Below are 23,731 nucleotides of genomic sequence, written 5' to 3' on the forward strand. Positions count from 1 at the left end.
TCATTTCTGTGCCCCCCAGGGTCTACGCCCTGTGCCTGGGCACCGCTGGCACCGCCCTAGTTACGGTACTGTCTACGTCTTGCACGTCACCTTCTCTTAACAGTTTCATTGTTACATAACATTTCCATTGTTGACACTTCCATTGTTACTTAACACTTCCATTGTTGATGGAAGTGGTAAGACTTAATCCTGTCTCCCTCCCCGTGGGGAGGAATTTCGAAAAATCCCTTCTTAGTGTGCGTCCTTGTGACGTACCCTAACTGTGTACCAAATTTGAACTTTCAACTCCTAACCATTTGGGCTCTGCACTGATTATTATTATTATCATTATCATTATTATTATCAACTTGTCTCGATTATATATATAGATAAATACATTTTATTATACAGTACAGGTGGACTTTGTCATCTTAACATAGACATGTGATTTAATTATAACAATTGTAAAATTTAACATAGATAGTGTGAGATTTTATTTTTTGTTTAGAAGCTTTTGTTAAACTATTTACTTCACATTTTGTTTCAATAAAATCAAATTGTAATGTCAGATAAAAAGCATATCAGGCATCTTATGCTTTATGAATTTCAGAAAGGATATAATGCCATATAAACAGTAAGAAAATATATAATATATATTGTGAAGATGCTCCTAAACATCAAACATGTCAAATGAGGTTGAAAAAATTCTGTTCAGGAAATTTTGAACTAAAGGATACGAAATGTATGGGGTGTTCAAAAGCTGTCAATGAAAAAAAATTGCAGGAAGAAATTGTTAAAAATTGACGAATAACAGACAATATATGTATATATCCAAACATACCAAAAATAAAGCAAAAAATGCACTGAAAACATACAAGCATAACATGAGAGCAAGAGATGACTTGGACACAACAGATTGCATTTATGTTTGAGCACAATTTTTCACTGCACATGCAGTTCGAACTTTGAAGCATCATTCGAATGTAATCTACTATATGCACTTGTTTTATTGACAAAATACTTTTTGACAATTCACTCTGGGTAATATGGAACCACAGTTAATAGATCTTGATTGGGACTCTATTGTATTTAAATACAACTGTTAGTAATAATACTATAGTAAACAATACAAAATATAAAATCTTTAAAATCAGCAAAAAAATTTGATATTAGCAAATATGTTCATTTTAAAGATTTTATATTAGAAGTATAATATGTTTTCATCACAACTGTTAATAAGTTGTGATGTAGATTAAATTGCTTAAATGTCTAGACTGTAGAATATATTTTATTATCAAACAAATATTTTAAGCATAGAAACATACATATTTAGTAACATTGATTGTTGTAATGCAATTAGAGAAATATAAGAGCAATTACACCTGAATTCTCTCTAAGACAATTGTACTGATTTTCATATAAATTTGATTGTTGAATTTTATGGAAACAATTGCATGTGACTGTTGCAATAATTATTTTGCAAGAAATAGCTGTAGATTGCATTATTACCAATATAACTAAGAGTTTATTTCCTGCAATTTTATTAATATAAAATATGAATACCAATGAACTTTGTAATCTAACATCATATTAAATGATGTAAGTATGAAGGAAGAATTTTGAAAAAGTACTAAATATTAATCACTAAACTGTTTAGAATTAAGTGTAGTATTTTATATATGTACAATACCTTTGTTTCAGAAACTGATTACAAAACAAATACATAATTTAAATTATATTATAGATCTGAATGCAAGATGATCAGTAGAAAACGTAGCTATCATGATGTGGAACCACGTAATTCAATTGGAAGTGAAAGTTTAACTCCAACTCGACAGGTATAGTTATTTTTGTATGATTGCGGATAGATTTGATAAAATAAATAATACTTAATATTGATGTTTATACTTAGTATTACTGCTCACCAGCTCCATTTAGTGATGATCCTATAGCAGAAATAGAGCGTGAAAGATGTGACTACTCGGTAAAAATAACAAAAGAAATGGCTTTAAATGGTTCAGGTAAATTACATATAATAGCAAGTATTTTTAAAAGAATAAATGAAAGGAAAATATATATACAGACTAATTTTTCTAATATACTATATACTATATTTTCTAATAACTTTTTCCTGTTAACATTAAATTTTGTATACTTAATTGGAATGAAGAATCTTTTCTAATTTCTTACATTTGTTTAGTTAAATAAAATATCATTGCATGAGCTAATGTATTCTCTGATATCTGTCTATTAATGTATTTTTAGGAAACATAATTAAATGTTTTCCCCAGAAATTTTTACTTACTGGATGGACCAAAAAAATCTTTTACATATAAATATAAAATTTTTAAATACAACCTCTCTTTTTCTACAAATGCATATATTACATATACAGGATGTGCATAAAGTCTGTGTGTAATTTTAAAAATTTATAACTTTATTAGTATTTCTGATAGAAAAAATTTGTAAAAACTATTAGAAAGCTTAATGTACCTAGTTTTAAGTAAAATTATTTAGTAATGGATTGGAAGAGGTAGACCATTTTCCTGGCTTCCACATTTGCCAGACTTGACTTCATTAGATTTGTTTTTTATGGGGACATGTGAAAACAATAGTGTGTGTAACCTAACCTTGATTGTTAGAAGACTTGAGAGCTAAAATAACTAATGTGATTTCAGGCATTGCTGTAAATCAATTGGCAAATGTTTTTAGTGAACTACAAAATCATATTATCCTTTGTATTACTAATGATGGTGGGCATGTGGAAACTTAATAAAATAAATAAAATAATAAAAAACTATAGATTTTCTTATTTCTAATACATTTTACATAATTTCTCTATCACAAATACTAAGTTATAAATTTTTTAAACAGCACATGGACTTTATTGACACCGTTTATATACGAGTTGGAGGAAAAAACAGTTAATATGAAAAACTATTACACATTGTAAATAAATAACATTCATTACTTTCAACATGAATACACTACATTAAAAAAAAACTATTTTTTAACAAAAAATTTGTACATTGTCCTTTGCTTCTCGGTGAAATTTTGCTAAATTGAAACTTAAAATCAGACTTAGTGTTTTATGGTTTAAATTATTGTAAAGCATTGTAAGTCTTGCAGCTTGACATCATCTCATGTTCATTGTCATCATCATCATCATCATTATCATATTCCACACTCCTTGTAGACACTAATACTTTGCATAATTCTTCAGCATTTTCATTTGCATAAATTTCAGCTTTAATTATTCTCGATAACATTTCAAGTGTGGATCATTTGTATATTGTACTGGCTTCTCTAAAAACAAAGGTACAGTAGATGCCATCCATCAGGTCATTAACTATATCCACCAGGCTAAACAAAACAATCAGCATACCGCAATTATCACTATTGACTTTAGAGGTGCCTTCAATCATGCCTGGTGGCCTATCCTGCACACATTACATGCTCATCACTGCCCTCAAAATCTTTACAAACTTCTTCAATCCTATCTTAGCAACAAGAGTGCAGGTGTTTATACAACACAAAATAACATAGTCATACCCATAACTCGAGACTGTCCTCAGGGATCCAGATCTGGTCCTGGTCTCTGGAACATAGCCGATAACTCTTAAACAAAGGTGCACTTAAATGACACCCTGCCTCCTGGCTGCTGCATACAGGGCTATGCGGACGACATTCTCAATAACATTCACCAGTGGAGTATTAAACATAGGCAACCCATTAACACAGATAAATGCAAAAGTATGATAGTTGGTAGGAATACATCACTCGTCAGGAAGCTTACCCTTCGAATAGGTGCTCACAGAATAAAGCAAACAATGGAAATTAAATATTTAGGCATTATTCTTGACGAGTGACTTAATTTCACACCCCACATCAAATACATCACGGACAAAGCTAAAAAGACGGCCTCATTAATATTGCTAGGAACACATGGAGCCTTGACCCTAATGCTACTAAGCTTATTTACAGAGGTGCAATTCAGCCATCACTCCTCTATGCCGTACAGATTTGGGGTCACGTGGCCACCAAAAGTCCATAACCACAAAAAACTGTTAGCTGTTCAAAGAATTGCAGCCCTCTGCATTTGTAAGGCTTATAGGACTGCACCCACTAGTGCCCTTTTGCTAATGTCAGAATTGACCCCTATCGAAATTAAATGCATTATTTGGTAGGAAAATCTCGTCACCTTACCCTGGCGACATTATAGCATCTTGGATGTTGACAAAATGATTAGAGTACTAAGATTCCCCCAGTTTGACCTTGATTGATGATATCAAAAAATTCAGCATTGACAAAAATACCCTCCCAACTTTACCATGATTACCACCCCTCCCATCAGCTTTCCCCTGATGTTTACTTTGAAGATCCAGGTGATCATCCCATGTTTAGGATTTACACTGATGGTTTCAAGATGAGTGACGATGTCGGTGCCACTTTTGTAGTTTACTCTGAGATAGGCCACGAGCTTCACAATGCATGCTTCCATCTAGGTTCACATTGCTCAATAGCACAGGCAGAAACTTTAGCTATTTATATGAGCTTAATTCACATTAGGCATAGGAAGGAGAAAAGACACACTATCGCATTTATTTTGACAGTAGGGTAGCTTTACACAGGATTGCAAAGTCTGATAGCTGCTTAAAACTTGTCCATCTCATACACTACATTCTCAGACACTTAGACAACAACATTAGAATAGATTTCCAATGGGTCCCGGGTAATGCGGAGATTCTCAGCAACAAGACTGCTGACCATCTTGCCAAACAAGCTGCGAAGTCTTCAGTCACTAGTACTTTCAGTTACATTCCTACCTCATACATCAACAATCATGTCAAGAAGCAAATCTTCATTCTCTGGCAAGACAGCTGGTAGGCTCACCTACACTTTCATCCCCAAGCTTGACACTACTGCAATTCTTTGCCACTTTTACCCTAGTTACACTCTCACTCAGATACTTACAGGACACTGCAACTTTAAGCAATACTTGCATAGATTTAACCTTGGGGACAATCCACAATGCAACTGTGGTATTCAGGAGGTTCAAACATCATTTCACTTAGTTTTTTGCTGCAATAAGTACAATCACATTAGGGATAGTTTAATGAGAGCTGCTATTCTTGAAGGGTACAATTGGCCTTGCAATCCACACCAACTCGTTCACACATGTACAATGTTCTATCATCTACTCACATTTATATCCCTTAGTGGGGCTCTTGAGAGCACTCACTCCAGGGGCATGGATGGCAATTAGCTTTTCCTTGCTTTGTTTCAACTGTCAGCATTTAGCTGCCTTTTAACTTGTATTTTAATTCTTTTTTCTATCTTCTTATTCAGTCTAAATTCGGTTAGTCCTAATTGTTAGTTAGATTACGGACTCTTAGCTTGGTTTCCAATTAGGATATGATAGGTTAGGTTAAATTAGATTAGGGTTTGTTAGCTTTAGTCCTCTGGTTAGGTTTGTCCTAGGTTATGGTAGGATAGTTTAGTTTAGTTAGTGAGTAAGTTAATGTTTAAAAAAAAAAATAAAATTAAAAAAATAATAAAATTTAAAAAAAAATTGGGGTCTTGCCCATTTGTCTCTGATGGTCCGTTTATCTCGTCTAGTTTGTCATTGTATTCGTTTCCTTTTCGTGCTGTTTGTCTAACTGTTAAGTAGTATTAAGATTCACAGTCACGTTCAGTTTTATTAGTATTAAGTAGATATAAGTCTTCCTACTAACAGCCACTTGGCACTAACTTCTACACTTAGCTATTTGTGGCGGCACTCAGTTATTGGTGTTCGCTACACTCAGGTTTTCTTTTAGACCCTTTGGGGAACTACGGCCTTGCAGCATAAAACTGCACTCCAACATCAAACATAGAGGGTACTGTAGCCATATGTATGCCATTCAGGGGGATCCTATCTCTCTGCTATCTATCTCCTCTCCCTCCTTCTTCCTCTCCCCTTTCCCTTGCCCTCTTTTCTGCCAGCTAAACATTTCGTGTATAGCTGATGTCTTTCTTGTATGTATGTATACTGTACCTCACAAAATGAGATTGGCTTCAGTTTAGAATTTGAACTTTCTAGGCCTAGCAGCTTTCCTTATATGAGGTTTGTATTGCAGAATGAAGAAAATATAGCATTTTTGGCAACTTTTTTGCATTTTTCAATTGCTTATATCAATATATTGCTTCAATGTATGAAGAATGACTGTATTACTGTGTTGCCAAATTTACAGTCCAAAGAGAAGGAAATGAAAAGAATAAATACTTCATTTAAATTATTTTTTTCAAACTATCCCTTGATATAGTTTGATGGAGACTTGTGAACTCCATCTCCTTATAAATACTTGGGTGCAAGATCATCCTGTATGAAGATGTTGCATTGTCTACCTTGGCAAGTTAGCTTTGGTTGAAAACTATACATTGCTGCCTTCAATTGAAAGACAAACATAGTTGGATTGGGAAAATACATTGAAGTTGATGAGAGAGAGAGAAAAATTTGTTTCAAATAATAATTGTGCACAAGTAAAAGTTTTCTTTGTATGCCAACCTTATTCCTAGCAATACTATGTGAATGGAATCGATCTAGTTGATGGTGTTTGCACTTGCTATAATAGGTGACCATTTGCTGCTGAATTGTAGGCACTGTTCAAATGCATGTAGTGCCTATTAACCCGATTAGATTTAGGAAGAGAGAGGATTAAAATTCTCTTCCTTAGTCAGTGGAAGTAGTACCTGGAATGTATATCTTGATACCAAAGTTGTGGTAGAAAGTGCATGCATCACTTCTTGGAAATTGCTTTAAAATGTTAGAGAAGGCATTGTCACTATTACTCCTTGTTAAGGGCTTTACTCAGATATTCTTTAGCACAGATCCTTGTCACAGAGAATTTGCCTTTTCCTGACATTCAGAACTAGACTGTAGTGCAGGTGTGGCCAACAGCTTTTGCCCCCAGGCCGAATTGGAAAGACAACTTTTTTCATGGGCCGAACAAAATATTAAAATTAAAAAAACGTTAAATACAAAACGATTCATTTAAGTAAATAAATGTTTAAATATATTAGTATTACATTTCTAGCAAAGCACACGAATTACTAAGTTAAATTGAATATCACTTGTATATCTTGAATTACTGTCTAACATACATTATTTTATGATAAATATCAATATTTTAAATTTATCATTTTTTTTTATTCTGGCACTATCACACAGACAAGTACGAAAGTTGTAAATCTCTACAATGGAATTTAAAAAAAAAACAAAGTATCGCGAATCCATTCGACCAATTATTGGAAGTTAAGTAGCTAATATCGAACGATTAATCATGGGCTACGTAAATTCATTAAGTGGGCCAGGTCCGGCCTGCTGGCCATACGTTGGCCAAGCCTGCTGTAGTGTCTTATAAAATCTGTGCCTAGAATTACATTGTGTCTGCAATGATAAATTCTCATTCATAGATGTGACACAGGCTTATGTCAATCTCCAGGAAGTGAATCCCATAAGTTTTCGTTACAGAATTGTTGGCAGTTATTAAGGTAAAATCACAAGGGCCATGCCTGCAATCTGCTGGGCGAGGAAAAACATCACTCATTTCTGGTATTGGTATCTATTTGGATCTTTGATCCGTTACAAATAGACAATGGCCTTTATTTTTAAGCAGCTTGTGACTTTCAAGTCTACTGATTGGTATCCAAATTTCCTTGTTGATGTGAGGTGTTGTAACTGCAAGGTTTGCACAGTTTTTTAGCTTGGTCTCTGATTCACTAGCCTTGATTGGAATGACATTAGCCACTACTTCTTGATCGTCTTATTAGTTCAAGGATGATTGAGTTTTTGCTAGAGAACAATATGATCTATGGTTACTAAATTGCATGTTGGCTCGGGAGATAGGGGATCTCAATCTGCAGAGCATTGATTTGGACCAAAAGGAGACATTAATAGTTGTTGAAGGTGAAGTTAACTCAGCTTTGGTCAGCTAGTGAGTCCAGTGAGAATTCTTCCTGTGTGGCAAAAATTGTTTGTTGACAGGTAGATGTTGCAACCAGAGCATCATTAATGTTGTTTCATTTTCTGCTTTGCTATCACCTACAAGTTGCTTCAGTTGGTGCAGTAATTGACAAGGGGGTATGATCAACCAATTCTTTTTGTATTAATAATTGTTGCAGTTTACGTTGTTCACTCTCTGTGGTTCTCTTTATAACAGTCAACCCAACTTCAGAGTGTTGTATTTATTATCCACTAGTGGGTGGACCAATATTTCTTGCACTTCAGATGTGATTAATGGAGGTAAAGATGATACCAGACATGCAAATTTGGTGTCATCATTCATGATTGGTTACAGTTTATTAAGGATAAATTGTGCCTTGATATTTGAGAACCAAAGTTCTGGGTCATTTGAACAAAATGGCAGTATCTTGATTAAGTCCATTGTCCATTAGAAAGTTGATTAAAATTTATTTTTGTTTGGCTTATTTGGGTCAGTAATTTGTATCTATGTTTTTGAAAATTAATTGGTAGTTTTGTTGTTATAAACACATTATAATTTTTGTGATTTAAAATATTGGAATAATGGGAAATATATATATATATACACCTGGTGTTGGTTAGAAAAAATGTACCATAGGAGTGCCTGATGAAGCAAGAATGTTGCCCAGCATAACATAAAATACAGAGTTTTCTATCATTCTTTTGATATTATATGGAAAAGTTTTAAGTGTGCATTAATGCTCAACATGAGATCTTTTTTTCTATTAGATAGTGTTTTGCTTGTTGACAGTATGACAGATGTCTGAAGTATGTTGTACTAGTCACAGAAAACACAGGTTTATGAAAACTTTTAAATAATTACTCTACTAAAACATATTTAATAGATATGAATGATACAATATGCTATAATGTAATGAATAATTTCAATACATAATAGCATGGATAAAATAAAAATAGTTTTGGTGAGTTAAAATTTAGAAAAAATAACAGGTTTTTTCCTGATGGGATTAATTCTTGAAAAGTTCTAAAAAACAAGAGAAGATAAAGAAAGCAAGATGTAACCTGGGAAGAAGGAAGAATGAGTAGTTGGAAGCAAATGTCTGATTTGAACAGGCAAAAAGAAACAATTGTTAGACTTAATTTAGCTTTAGTTCATCAGTTCTATGTTTAAAAGTTTTAATTGGTAAATAGAAATCTTGCTGTGAATTACAAATAATAGTTGGAGGATAATTAAGGAAATAATTAAAGAAAAATTTGTGTTGATCAACTATGTGGATCTTCTCTGAATCAAGTATATCAAAAGAATAGTTGAATTTAACTACTCAAGGTGTTCAATGCAACAAATTTTCAAATGGTTGTTATTGCCTGAATGCTCTGTCAAAATTTATGTTTACTGATTTTTTTTATTGCATTATTTTTAAACTTTACTTCAAAGATGCATAATTTGAAAACATGTAGGTAAAATATTGATGATGAATTATAAATAAATTTTATATATCAAATTATAGAGATACTTATATTTTTATTGAATAAGCTATATGATTTCAGTTCCAAGACGTATTCGTGTATATTCAGACGGCATTTATGATTTGTTTCATCAAGGCCATGCACGACAGTTACTACAGGCAAAAAATGCATTTCCAGATGTATATCTTATTGTTGGAGGTAAGTAATTTGAATAAAAAGTTTTGTATTATAAATATTATATAATTGATGACAATATTAAATAATTTTAATATACTGTGTTTTTAAAAATTAAAAAAAAAAAAAAAAAAAACTCTTATTGGTCATGTGTTTGAATGTGTGACAGGGGTGACCTCATCTATTGTATACATCATTACAGGGCATTTACACACACACACCATGATTAAATTCTACATTTGGTTAGGTTTATCAGATTTCAGGATGGGGAAAATAGTGTGTTATTCTTCTAAAATAGCATTAAAATGCATTGTCATTGGACTTAGGTATGTCCTCAAAGTTTCAGTCTTCTATCTTAATTAGATGAAATTTGAGTTGCAAGATTTGAGGACATACAAAGCAAATTAAGTAAAATGAAAACTGGAAAAGATGACTCCATGGGTATAATAAACAAGAGAAAGAAACTTGAAAGGGTTAAAAAAAAGTTGGTATTTATTTAGATTAAGCACTTTTTGGAATTTTCAATCCAAAATTTGGATCAACAACATTTAATGTTTTGACATTTTGATTTTTCAGAACATTAAATATGAAAATCCCAAAAAATGCTTATCCGAATAAATATTCTGACTCCTTTTAACCTTTTCAAGTTTCCTTTCTTTCATTTAAATAAAAAGTATTTAACAAAACAAATATATATATATATTTCATATATTCTATTAAATTTTTAGTGAATAATGATGAAATGACACATATGAATAAAGGAAGAACTGTTATGATGGAAGATGAAAGATATGAATCTGTACGTCACTGTAGATATGTGGATGAAGTTGTACGTGATGCTCCATGGGTTTTAGATAACGAATTTTTGGAAAAACATAAGGTGAGGTATAAGTTAAAATTGTGAATTGCTATATCTAACTATGTTTTGTTTAGTATGTATTAAAGTAAATAAAAAATTTACAGATTGATTTTGTTGCACATGATGACATACCATATACAATGGGTTCTACAACTGAAGATGTTTATAAGGACATAAAAAGAAGAGGAATGTTTATTGCCACAGAGAGAACTGAAGGAATATCTACTTCAGATATAGTAGCTCGGATAGTACGAGACTATGATGTGTATGTTAGAAGAAATCTTGCTCGAGGCTATTCAGCTAAAGAAATGAATGTGTCATTTCTGAATGTAAGTTTTATATAAATAGTATTTTATTCCAGGGTTCCCAAAGTATGGCCTGTGTTGCTTCTAGACAATTAAAAAACTCAAATTCTAAAAAAATATTTTACTTGTGTTAAATAATTTGGACTAAAGGCAGGGAGAGTAAGCAATATTTACTGTACTTACAAATAGAGGTTCCATTTTCTTGGAAAATCCAAAACTTGGATGACTACCTTGGGAAGTACAGATGAGAAAACTTTATAATAAATAATAGTTTTTTTTATCTGTACCTCTCAAAATAAAGTATAATATATTTTATTTGTGTTTAATGTATTTTCTTAATTTTTAATAAAGTTCTATGATTATTATTTTTTCGTGTGCGTGTGTGTTAAATTTCTCTGACCCAGTTATCAGAATTAAAAAATTTGGGGACCGCTGTTTTATTATATCAATATAGATATTTAAATAAAGAGAGTATATATGTATGTCAGCAAAAATTAATTTTATAATTTTATGTTTTTATTAATTATTGTTAATTGCTTCAAACTTATCATAGATCTAGCTCAGAAAATTTTCAAAAATGCATAATGTTAAATGTTATCTTATATATAAAATTCTCATGTCACAATGTTAGTTACCTTACTCCTCCGAAACGGCTTTACCGATTTTTACCAAATTTTATATGCATATTCAGTAGGTCTGAGAATCGGCTACTATCTATTTTTCATACCCCTAAGTGATAAGGGTTGTTGACCTTTAACCTTTTTTTTTAATTTTTGGACAAAATTTTTTGTTTTTATTTTTCTATAATATGGCATTAAAAAATACATACAACCCTAAATTTTTACCCTTTTATCACCAACCCCTATTTTCTAATAGCCATTTTAGTAATTTAATCATTTTTCATCCAGCTCGATAACTGATCAATTATCGTCTTTTTTGTATTCAGTTTCCGATTACATTGGCATTTGCAATGACTATCAACAAATCCCAAGGCCAAACGATGTCTATTTGTGGCTTAGATTTGAGCACGCCATGTTTTTCACACGGACAATTATACGTGGCATGCTCTCGAGTGGGTAAACCATCCAGTTTGTTTGTGTTAGCTAAAGATGGGCTAACAAAAAATATTGTTCACGCTATAGCATTAAGAATTTGATATTGTTTGTTAGTGTTACTGTCGTAATTAATTAATGATATATAATTTTAAGGAATAAATTATAATAACTTAAAAATAATAATGTTTGGCATTTGTTATTTTTATATTCCCTCATCGTTCACAGCGCTCCATGCCTATTTCACACATATACCACATCCTTACACACTTACAATAAGTTAGTTATTTTTTGTCTACACTAGAAATTACCTAGAAATAATTTATATGGCAAAACAACGTTTGCCGGGTCAGCTAGTAAGTTTATAATATAAACTTTGTAAATGTATCTACTTAATTGATTGAAAAATCACTTAAATAATTAAGAAAAAAGATATTACTTTGTAAAGTAAATATTAAAAACACATTTTATGTTTCAGGAAAAGAAATTCTTGCTTCAGAATAAAATGGATATTTTGAAAGACAAAATAGGTGGAAAACGTCATGAACTCATCCAGAAATGGGAAGAAAAATCTCGTGATTTCATCAATTCATTCCTTGAATTATTTGGACGAGAAGGTCGTTTGGTTAGTTTGAAGAACTTTTAAATATTAAAATACTTACTATAAGCATTTACACAGTATATAAACATTATGAGAATACAGTAAAACCTTATTATTTTGAAACTCATGGGACCAAAAACATGACTGAATTATCCGAACTTTTTCGAACTGAAGGTTTTTGTAATTCTTGAATAAAATTATGACATTTTCTTATATAATTTCACCAGTTTGTTTACAAATACGTTAATATTGCAGGTTATTAGTAATTTAAGGTATTTTGAAAAACTATCAGTTGGCATGCACTTAATGAAAACACAACCAAATTAAATTCAAAGCAAGTCCTAAACATAATGAATGAAAGAAGCTTAAGTGCTTCAATAAGAATTAACCCGAATTTTGTCTTGAGTTTGAGATTACAAAAACATCTGATCTGATGAAAACAAGCTTTATTAATGGCTAAAGTTATAAATATACATTCTATTATGAATACACACATATATTTAATGGACTTTGGAATTATTTAAACAATAGAATTTTGTTAAAAATGTCCAAAATAATTAAATGGGAAACAGATTTCTTCCATAAAAATAAAAAAAATTCTCTCTTCATTGGTAGTCTGTACAATGTCCAAATTATCTTGAATCAGATATCCAGTAAATCAACAATGTATAATTGGTGAAACTGAACTTGCATGTGGAAACTTTCTTATAAACATATAATATGATGGAAGATTTTGAATTATCTAAACTAAAATATATGCAAAACCCTATTCTCTTGGCCAACGACTAGACTGTACTTTGAATTATCCAATATCGAAGTAACGAGGTTTTACTGTAGTTAAATTATTCAATAATGTTTTATTAATTACATTATTCAGAATAAAGAAATTGAAATTTTTAAAGTATGTTTTTAGTTTTATACAATAATATTTCACTATTTCAGTATAATTTATATCTTCAAATTTTTGAGAAAAAAGATCATCATGGAAATCATATTTGAATATATTTCATATATAGCCAATTTTCTTTTTTTACAGCTTCTAGTGAATTTATTATAGTATACTGGTAAGATAATATTAATTACTGATATATTACATTATAAAGAAAATATAATTTTACACATATTTGAGTGTGTATTCCACTCTGATTTTAAGAACTAATATTGTTAGGTTTACGACTATGGTTTCATTATATGTAATAGATATTTAAATAGAACATTCAAATATAATTTACAAATGACCATCGTAACTCAATAGAATTTTATTGAAGCTTTAAAATTATGTAATTGAAAGCCTATATTATACTTTGCAATACTTTCCACATAGTCACTGAGTTTATGTAAACATTTCTCTGAATGTACAACTAAAAGTTCTTTTTTTCTGATAGAAATCTGCTCCTTGATCATTTAGCCACTGTTGAAGCACTATTTGCACCTGCTCATTTTTGGAAATTGTTGTCTTCTAAAATATTCTTTTAGCTTGACAAAGATGTGATAATTGCAGAGTGATAAATCGAGACTGTAGAGTAGCTGTTGCCATATCTACCATCCAAAACTTTAGAGTAATTTTCATGTTTGTGTGTTGCATGGTATATGTTGTCATAAATAAGAACAATATCTTCATTTAACTTTTCATTCTTTTGTTTTTCATGATTGTTTTCTAAAACAATGTTTAGCAATATGAGGCAGCATTAATTGCTGTGCCTTTTTAGCATAAATTTAGTGCAGACAACTCTTTCAGAGTAAGAACACAGTGGCCATGACTTCTGATTATGGTGCAAATTTGAATGTTTTCCTCACATGAGATATTCTGTCTTTCCATTTTATAGATCTCTGTCTGTTTTTGGAGTGACTTGTTATATCTTTATTTCATCCCAGTAATGATTGGTGTAAAACATCATTGCTGCCTGTAGAATAGCATTGTAGAAGACTAGAGAAAACAAAAAAGTTGACCTTTATGTTTGTCAGTGAATATGGAACCCACAATGCATATAATTTATATAATGTCCAGCTGTTCATAGACAAATGATACCGCTTATCAAAATATCCAACTTATTTGCTATTTCTGTTATTGTGATTCTTCAATTATTGTGAATCATTTCATCAATATTTATTCTGTGCTGTGGTGAAAGTTGATGGTCTTCCTTAGCAATCAGCATCCATCAATTCTGAATGATTACTTTAAACTCTGGCATCACTTGACTGTGGTTGGACACGTTTCCCCATACACTGCTGATATTTCACAATAAATCTTGGAAGAAGTTAAACATTTTGTCCACAGAAATCATATTGTTTATATCTAAAACTCAAAATAACTTTCTAATTGATTTGCCATTATGAATTCTTGCTACAACACAACTGTTAATGCTATGATGATAACCTGTCAGTGGGTTCACAACATGAACTCCATTGAATGCCTACCTCACAATTGTTGCACATGTTCTGTACACCAACAGGCAGGGAGGGTGAACGAGTAAACTTATTTTTTTGAATGGTCATTGTATTATGTGTTGATAACATGCAAATTTTAACTATACATGACTATACTTACATCTAAATACCAATTATTTAAATGAAATATCATTTGTGTTGCCTGTATTATTTTTAACTTTTCAATTATTGTTTTTAATTATTTATTGCAATCTTTTTTGTAATAAATATAATCACAATATTGCTAAGAATGATTCAGAAATTAGTAAAATTATATTATTCAGACAGAAGAATATTACATAACTTAAACATGAAACAACTACGAGGGTTATTTTTTTTCAACCTCCACTGACCCAAAATAAAAAAAACAAGAATGAAGAACAAAACCACTTTATTTGTAGAAGGTAGTTACAGTCCTAACCTATTTTTCCACGTAATTGCCTTGTTGATTCAGGCAGACATCATACCGTGACACCAGCTTTTGTATACCTATGTTGAAGAATGTTGCCGCCTGACCATTCAGCCAATGTTTAACACTGTCAGTCAGCTCTGTGTTGCTTGTGAACTGCTGGCTTCCTAACCACTTTTTCATTTGAGTGAAGAGATGAAAATCACTTGGTGCTAAATCTGGGCTGTACGGTGGATGAGGAAACTGCTCCTATTTGAACCTTTGGAGGAGTTTCTGAGTCATTTTTGCAGCATGAGGGTGAGCATTATCATGAAAAAGATTACACCCTTGGACAGCATTCCTCTTCTTTTGTTCTGGATTGCTTGTCCAAGGTGTTGAAGAGTTTTGCATTGATTGCTGGTTGCATTGATGGTTGTCCCTGGTGCCATAAATTCGGTCATCAAAACGCTTCTTCTGTTCCAGAAAACAGTTGCCATCCTTTTGTTGGTGGAAAACAATTGTTTGAATTTTTTGAGTTTGTTTGGAGATGAAGTGTGCATCCATTGTTTTGACTGCTCCTTTGTCTCAACATTTTTAAACAACACCCATGTCTCATCCTCCGTCACAATCTTGTCCAAGAACATCTCTCCATCCTGGTGGTAATGCTGCAGAAACGTCAAGGCAGCACCCATCTTTAGATTCTTGTGATGGTCTATGAGCATTTTTGGAACCCATCGTGCACACAATTTGCTGAACCCAAGCTTATCCATTACAATGGTATACAGTGTGGACCTCAACATTTCAGGAAACTCCTTACTGAGCTTAGAAATCATGAACCGATGCCTTTCTCGCATCAATTGATCTACTTTGTCCACCAAATCATCGGTCATTACACACTTCCTCCCTTTACTGCCCTCATCATGAATGTTGTCATGTCCTTGTTTGAATTTCCTACACCATTCACACACACATTCAGAGCTCATGAAGTTCTCACCATACACATTGCACATCCTTTGATGAATTTCACCTCCATTCAGCCTTTCGGCCTGTAGAAATCGAATCACTGCTTGTAATTCACACTTGGCGGGAAACTGGATTGGCAGTACCATGTTTGCGTGTTTACTGTGCGGTAGCAAACGTCTAAAGTAGCTTGACATGACGCTAAGTGGTGAGGGAATATACTACTCACTAGGTGTGCATCCTGTTTCTGTCTCACCTGCTTCCAATTTTTTTCATGCATTAGTGGAGGTTGAAAAAAAAACCCTTGTATAAATACAAATTGAATAATAATCTCAATACAAAAATGGTTTAAAGAAACCATATTTGTATTAAAAAGTGTCTATTTATAGAATTATACTTGTGCTTGAATATCATTTTTATTCTATGAATGATGATCATTTGTGCTTTGTAGTGTTATTTATTTTTATGATTTAAGTTTTTAAAATTTTATAAGAATTACATTGTATTTTAGTTTTTAATTCTTTAGTGAAAAGTACTAGGAGCATTACTGAGTGTTATGTAATGTACAGTATGCACAATAAATATATTCTAATGTTTTTTAATGTCATAAAATCTAATAATTGACATTTTGTAAACCAAGCAATGTTTTATTGAAGCAATTTTTTCATAATATCTACCTACAGCAAGAATGCTTAATTTTTACATTCTTAGATATAATAAAAAATTATCTGCATCCAATCAGGTGAATTGGTATGCAAATTAGAATGAGAAGAAGGTTAGTTTTGCACAAGTAGCTTTGTTTACTATTGTTCAATGAAGAAGAATTTCAATTTATAAGTTATCCATTATTGTTTAAAAATGGGACATGGTATTTTATTTAACTATAAAGAAGGGTAAATGATGCATTAAAGTTTGCAAAATCTTTCAAATCATGAAATTGAGCATTGTTTGAATAGAAGTGAGAAACATAAGGAATTGTTTTAAAGATCCTAAGAAGTATGGCTTATATAACAGTTCTGGAAGGCCATGATCTCTTGATGAATGATCAACTCATCAAATTATTAGAGCTACATCAAACTCTCCAAAATAGCTAGAGAAATAAGGTCTTAAATTTATGACTAGTCTGAAAAACATTCAGCATTGTAATAAAGACTGCAAGCATATTGTATGCAAAAAGTTTAATGTACACTTTAACTGAATAAACAGCATCAGGAAGCAAGGTTGAAATTTGCAAAAGACTATGTCATAGACCTCAAAAGGGGAAAGTTTTTTCTTAAATGAAGAAAATTTAATCTGGATGGTCTGGATGGATAATACATATTTTCATGCAAAACAGAGCCAATTTTATCTGAAAGGCAGAAAGGTTGTGGTTTATTAATGGTTTCGGGAGCAATAAGATATGGGACAAATTGCAATTTAAAACTTTTAAAAGGCAATACAAATGCATAAAGTTATGCTGAAAATCATTTTTCTTCATTTTGTGCAAATTATGGCAGGAAACAGATTTTTACGATGACAATGCCCTCATTCATATGGCTCAGGTAGCAAAGGAGTGATTTGAGAAAAAAAGGATAGAAGTAATGAAATGGCTTGTCCTCTCACAAGATTTAAATCCTATAGAGAATGTTTGAGGATGTTAACACTTGCTTAAAACATTATCAAAATAAGTGCAACAGAAAATTAGCCACGGGAACAATTTTTTAGTTTTAAAGTTCTAATATTTTGTTCATTTACCTAGATATTTTATTATTTCAAAAAGTCTGTTTGGCATGCCAAGAATTACTTCTTGTTTTTGACGAAGCAAGTTTTAACCAAGCATTTATGACTGTAGTTTTAAGTTCAGTTATTTTTTGTTGCTATTTGACATTTTAAATTTGCAAATGTTTTAATTTCATAATAATAAATTCTTTTATTTTTAATTTTAAAGTTCTATTATGCAAAATTCTTGTTTTCATTATTTATGAAATTGTAGCAAATTTTTAGATACAGCTAATTTTTTTGTTGCTAATATTAAAATTTAATATTAATATTAATATTTGCAGCTAATATTAAAATTTATCATAAATTTCAAAAATTTTGTGTAATGAGTAAAGTTCATATGTCCTGTATCAGAGAAGTCTTGGTCAGAAATCCTTCTCTCCACTACAAATGAGTGTTATTGTCCATGTACTTTCTTCTCACTCCCTCTGGACAGTCTGGACAGACTCTCCTTTCTCATCATTATCCCTCTTTTTAAGGGATTCTCCAGGCTTAATGATTGTCCAATCTGGAGCTGAGCCAGTAATGTTCATTCGGGTTTGTCCCTGTTTGGGACTCCTTGTAACACCACGCGATGCAAAAGGCGGGATTACACAAGTTAGGGTTCAATTTAAGTACCACGCCTGGACTTTATGGGAACAAAATATAATAATCCAAAACACTTATAAATACAAATTCACAAATATTTATTAAATTGAGCAGTAATGAAATAAATAACAACAATGATTAATTATAACAAAAGTTAGTAAGAGTATATATTTCAAATATTCAAAAGTCAAATACCAAAGTAAACAATTAATTAAAGAAATTCTTTGATTATATACGTCAACTAAATCAGATCAATCAAAATCAAATCAATCTCCACCCAAAAATATACTCGAACAAAGTATAAGTTTCTTACGCTGATCGCTTATTAACAATGCCAGACAAGTCGCTTCTACGACAGTTACTGTCAGGAGCTATACCACACTGCTAAATGGACATGTGGTCTTTTATCTGGTTTTGGTGTAGCCCTGCACTGCCCTATTTACATGTGTGCGCATCAAGGGATCAGTCACTGATGAAAATTAGTATCTTTTGACTTTTCTTTTTGAAATTTAGCACATTGAGGGTTTAGGAGTTTCCATCCTCAAAATAAAAGGACCCCGAAAAGAAACTAACTATAACTAAAAATAACGCCCAAAACATAAAATAACGATTGGACTTTGACTCCTTACGCCCTGACTAATTTGCTAATTATGCCTCCCATTTAACTGTGACCCCCCTCTGGAAAAACTGATCTTTCCAAGTGGAAGACAAAATCACTTTATTTTTCAAACACTTTCATTAGGCTTACTTGACATATTGTGTATATATGAACTATAAAAATGTCCTAAATAGAAGCTAACAATAAACTATTATCATCATTATTTTCTTATAATATTGTGAAGTCTGCCATTTGGTGTTGATGAATGTTGTCTTCTCCCAGTGGTTGGCTTATGCAGATCTCAACCTAATCTGATTTGCCTTTGTGGAAGGTCACTGTTGCATGAGTCTCAATGGAGAATGGCAAACACACATTTAAAATCTCTAAAAATATCCTTTTAGTATAGTTAGGAAATATATTAATTTTCTGATCATTAAGTGAGAGAGAATTTACATAATACTTAGTTTAATAAACATTGACAATGGTCAGAAATCTGAAGGTGAGTTGTCCAAGTCTTTTTGGTAATGTGATGATTTGTAATAAACATTTATTCAATTGCTTGTTTTATAAATTTTTCACAAAACAATTTAAGTACAATTTAATTAAAAACTATGCTAATACTTTGATTTAATAAAAGATTACTTTGTAACTTAAATGTCTGAAGAATGTTTTGCTTTGGAACAAAACAGAATATATTTAACAGATTTAAAATTCCTTAAATTCTTTCAAATTAAACATGCTTTAAAATTATTACATATTTTATAATGTGGATAAATAAAATATTATATTTGTTTGGTTTTTATAATGTTATTAAAACAAAATTACAGTAGAGTATTGATTATCCGACCCCCGATCAACCGTCACATCGGTTAACTGATGGCGTTCTAGTCGGCAAATTCAAATGTCCGCTAGTGATGCAACGCTACAATATTTGGCTATGTCTTGGCTACTTTAATATTATTTTTGTTAAATTTTTTCATGTTTTAGCTGGAAACACTGGCTTGACCATGAAAGGGAGGCCAGTATTTAAAAACCAGGCTTAATTTTCTATTTTTTATTTATTTCTGTATTTATTTTGTGCAAAATAAAGAAATAATTTAACTATGATTATTATTTTTAAAAAAATTTTTGTTAGGCTTAACACCGATGAAAATTCAGCATGAAGTAGGTTAATAGCGATATACTAATATGCTTATTACATGGGATATACTAATATACTAATACACTATACTAATAATGTATTTTTTCATACTTTTTGGGTTATCCGTTTTTTCACTTATCCGACCAACCTCAGTCCCCAATTGAGTCAGATAATCGATGCTCTACTGTAATAATAAAACATAAAAAGAACATTATAAAGCAAAAAAAAAATTAGATGTTGCAATGGCAACTATACCTTAATGGAAAGAAACAATTTTAACTTTTAAAGTATACTTTTATGCATAAACAAATAACAAATATTGAAGTTTTTTCATAAAAAACCTAACATTATAGTATTAGCAAATTTTTAATTGAAGCCAATGTTGTTTTTTCTGAAAGTTCAGAATTAATCACTGAAAGGTATCTGTCTTAGATATAGTTATCTATGGTTAGAAATTACACTGATGTGCAAAACTTAAGCAACAATTGTTTTTTTTGCCATAACTCTGCAAGAAATCATTTGAGAGACATGAAATTCAGAATACAGAGAAAGTATTTTGTACTTAAAGGATGAAGAAAGCATACTAGCACAAAAATGAATAGAATACATACAGTATGGAATCAAAGCTTCCTTCTTATTGTAATCTTGCACTGCATGCACTTACTGCACATGTTCTACATGCCCTCACATCACCTGTGATGTCTTCTTCCTGAATACGAACCACCTTTCTACGCAGTTGAGTGTTCATTGTACTGATCGCAACAAGCCCTTTTCTACAATTTCATGGCTGTCTGCATATAAATTATATTGTTGCTTAAGTTTTGCACACCAGTGTATATCTAAGGTTAGATATGCACTCTTAATCCATATACAGTATATTTTAAAATTAATTACAGAAACATTAAAACTACTGTAATTGCTTTTTTGCCTTAAATTGAATTAAACACTACAACTTTTATGTTTTAAAATGTGTTATTCATATTACTTTTGTATTAGTTGTCCAGAAATGTTGCCCTAGACAGAGCTTGCAATATAACTATATTGTTATTTGATTGTACTGTACATTACAGTGATGTCATATGTATAATTAACATTTTATTAGACATTATATAGTACAAGAGAACTAAAAATATAATCTCTAATGGTTTTATTTAGTCAGTATTTTTGCACACAAATAAAATCTTTATCTAATAATTAATTAATTCAATGTTGTACAAATCAATGTAATCATTTCATATTTAATTATTCTTAATATAATTTTGATAAAATAAAATTTTGATTTTTGTTGTATATCAAAGTTTCATTAAATGAAGCGTACAATGCCAATGGCTTATATTTACATCATTCCGATATTCCAGAGAATTTGTAACCTAGTGAGTTTTTTACCATTTTATTGTAAAATTGAAATGAATTCATTCACTAGATAAAGTGTTTTTTACCTCTCCTGAAAAGTTTGTTTTTTTGGCATTTACAACTTTATGGCATTGCACATTACAAATAATTTTGAATGAAACAAATCAAATAATAATAATACATATGACATTATTGTAATAAAAACTAGTAATGTTGTAATTAGCTATAAATTTTTTCATTTATTGTAAAATAAAAATTTAAAAATGACAAAACTTTGAATTTATTATTCTTTTTTTTTTATAGAATAATCTTCTTAGAGGTGGTTTTATTAGACAGACTCTGTCTCCTCCTCGTAGTCCTTCTAGTAGTCCTTCTAGTAGTCCACCGTCGTCGTGTTCTCCACCTCATAAGATAAAGAAGTTTGATTCCGATTCAGACGAAAGTTTGAATAATTTATTAGATGCATCTTCTGAGTTTTATAAGCAAGATGAAATAGACGAATGAGTCGGTTAAAATTTTACTATTACTATACATCTATTAGTCATATTATTCAAGAGTGAAAATTGGAGATAATATAGCAAACTCAGAAAAAGAAGGTGATAAAAGATTTGTATATTCATTGTAATTTACGTTGTTTACTGTTACTAAAGTAAAGTATAAAACAAACAAATACTGCTTTTTTGGAATGTTAAAATAAATAATTGTAATGATAAACTTAAATTGGGGGAGTGCATGTAAAAATAATTTTTATATTTTGTTATATTTGTATTTTATATTGTTTTATTGAAGTTATGCCCCGAAAATAGCAATTATTATGGTTTTTCCATTTAATATCAAAATTGTTAACATCGTGAAATATAAACTATAAAAATTACTCTTCTACTATGTTTTTTTCTTATTAATAAGTTAAAAATAGTTTGATTATTGCAGATGACCATAAATCTTGATAAATCTAATGAACAAAGCTTTCAAAAGAAAATTTCTATCATATCTAATATTTGTTACATTCAAGATTCATTAATAATAAGTCTGTTCATGTAGAAAAAAATTGTATTAAAATAAGTTTTCGAGTATAATTAAATCTAGTCAGAGGTAGGTAGATTTACTGTATCATTTTAATTTGAGATTCAAATCAAAATTGATTTAGACAATTGAACTTTCAAATATCACATGGTTAAAACTTCTTTTGGCACTTGTAATAAAATGTTGTTCTCAAAATGGAAAGAACTTTCCAAAATAAAATCTTGTTTAGCAATGCTTTTATTTCCTATAGTCTGTACTAAAAGATCCATCTGTATTTTGAAAAATAAAATATTTTAAATGAAATTTGTTTATTTATTCATTAGTAATACAGTAATAATTTACAATTTCTTAGAGAAAAGTTGGAAAGAAGCAAAACTTTATAAAGACATGTTTATATCCGTTTTATCGGTATTTAAAAGCAGTCATACCTTAGTACTCTTAAATATGGCTTGTTAGATTCCAGGCCAGATCAGAATATTGCTTTAAAATGAATCATGTCTTTTTTCACTTGTCATTGCGTATAAGCATAAACCATAGTAAATGATACCACAATAATATGCTAGACCTGAAAAAAGATGCATAAAAAGTAAAAATCTCAACAAGGTAACTTGAAAATAATAAACTTTCTCCATTACTGTGTTCATATGTAAGGACAAATTTTAATTTCGTACAGTTACATCACATTTTTAATCAGTTGAAACGTATTTACACTTTAAAGCTATTCTAATGCTTTCTAATTTTATATGAAATGTTAAAATAACCTAAACAATGGCATTTGTATAAGGAAAACTTCATTACATTCTATAACTACATTAATAAGGAAATTTCCCTTTTTTTTTAATCTCTATGAAAATTCCTAGCTAAAGCGTAACGCACGACATAGGAACTGACGAAGGTAGGATGCTTTTGATCTCTATTTGCTGACTGGACGATGCTACAATATTGTATAAGGTGCATTGACAGCCATTTGAACAGTTTGTCGCAAGAAGGAATTGTTCGCGCACATTGTACGGTACATTAATTAAAGCTTGAGTGATACCTGCTGGTCTTGTATATCCGGAAATGTATCGTGCT

General features: G+C 30.9%; 1 protein-coding gene across 4 annotated transcripts in view; it reads left to right on the top strand.

The window, feature by feature from the left end:
• LOC136983251 (choline-phosphate cytidylyltransferase A-like) overlaps positions 1 to 22,960 on the top strand; it is a 36,264-nt gene extending 13,304 nt beyond the window's left edge. For all 4 annotated transcript variants that reach the window (XM_067279951.1, XM_067279950.1, XM_067279949.1 and 1 more), the window contains exons 2-8: positions 1,724 to 1,817; positions 1,892 to 2,000; positions 9,512 to 9,628; positions 10,333 to 10,484; positions 10,568 to 10,792; positions 12,299 to 12,445; positions 21,938 to 22,960. In XM_067279951.1, the coding sequence (XP_067136052.1) occupies positions 1,737 to 1,817; positions 1,892 to 2,000; positions 9,512 to 9,628; positions 10,333 to 10,484; positions 10,568 to 10,792; positions 12,299 to 12,445; positions 21,938 to 22,138 (1,032 nt within the window). In that variant the 5' untranslated portion in view covers positions 1,724 to 1,736 and the 3' untranslated portion in view covers positions 22,139 to 22,960. The remainder of the gene's footprint in view (positions 1 to 1,723; positions 1,818 to 1,891; positions 2,001 to 9,511; positions 9,629 to 10,332; positions 10,485 to 10,567; positions 10,793 to 12,298; positions 12,446 to 21,937) is intronic.
• Positions 22,961 to 23,731: the final 771 nt, after the last annotated feature.

This window comes from Centruroides vittatus, unplaced genomic scaffold (genome assembly GCF_030686945.1).
Source record: "Centruroides vittatus isolate TY-2023 unplaced genomic scaffold, ASM3068694v2 contig_879, whole genome shotgun sequence".
NCBI classification, from domain to species: domain Eukaryota; kingdom Metazoa; phylum Arthropoda; class Arachnida; order Scorpiones; family Buthidae; genus Centruroides; species Centruroides vittatus.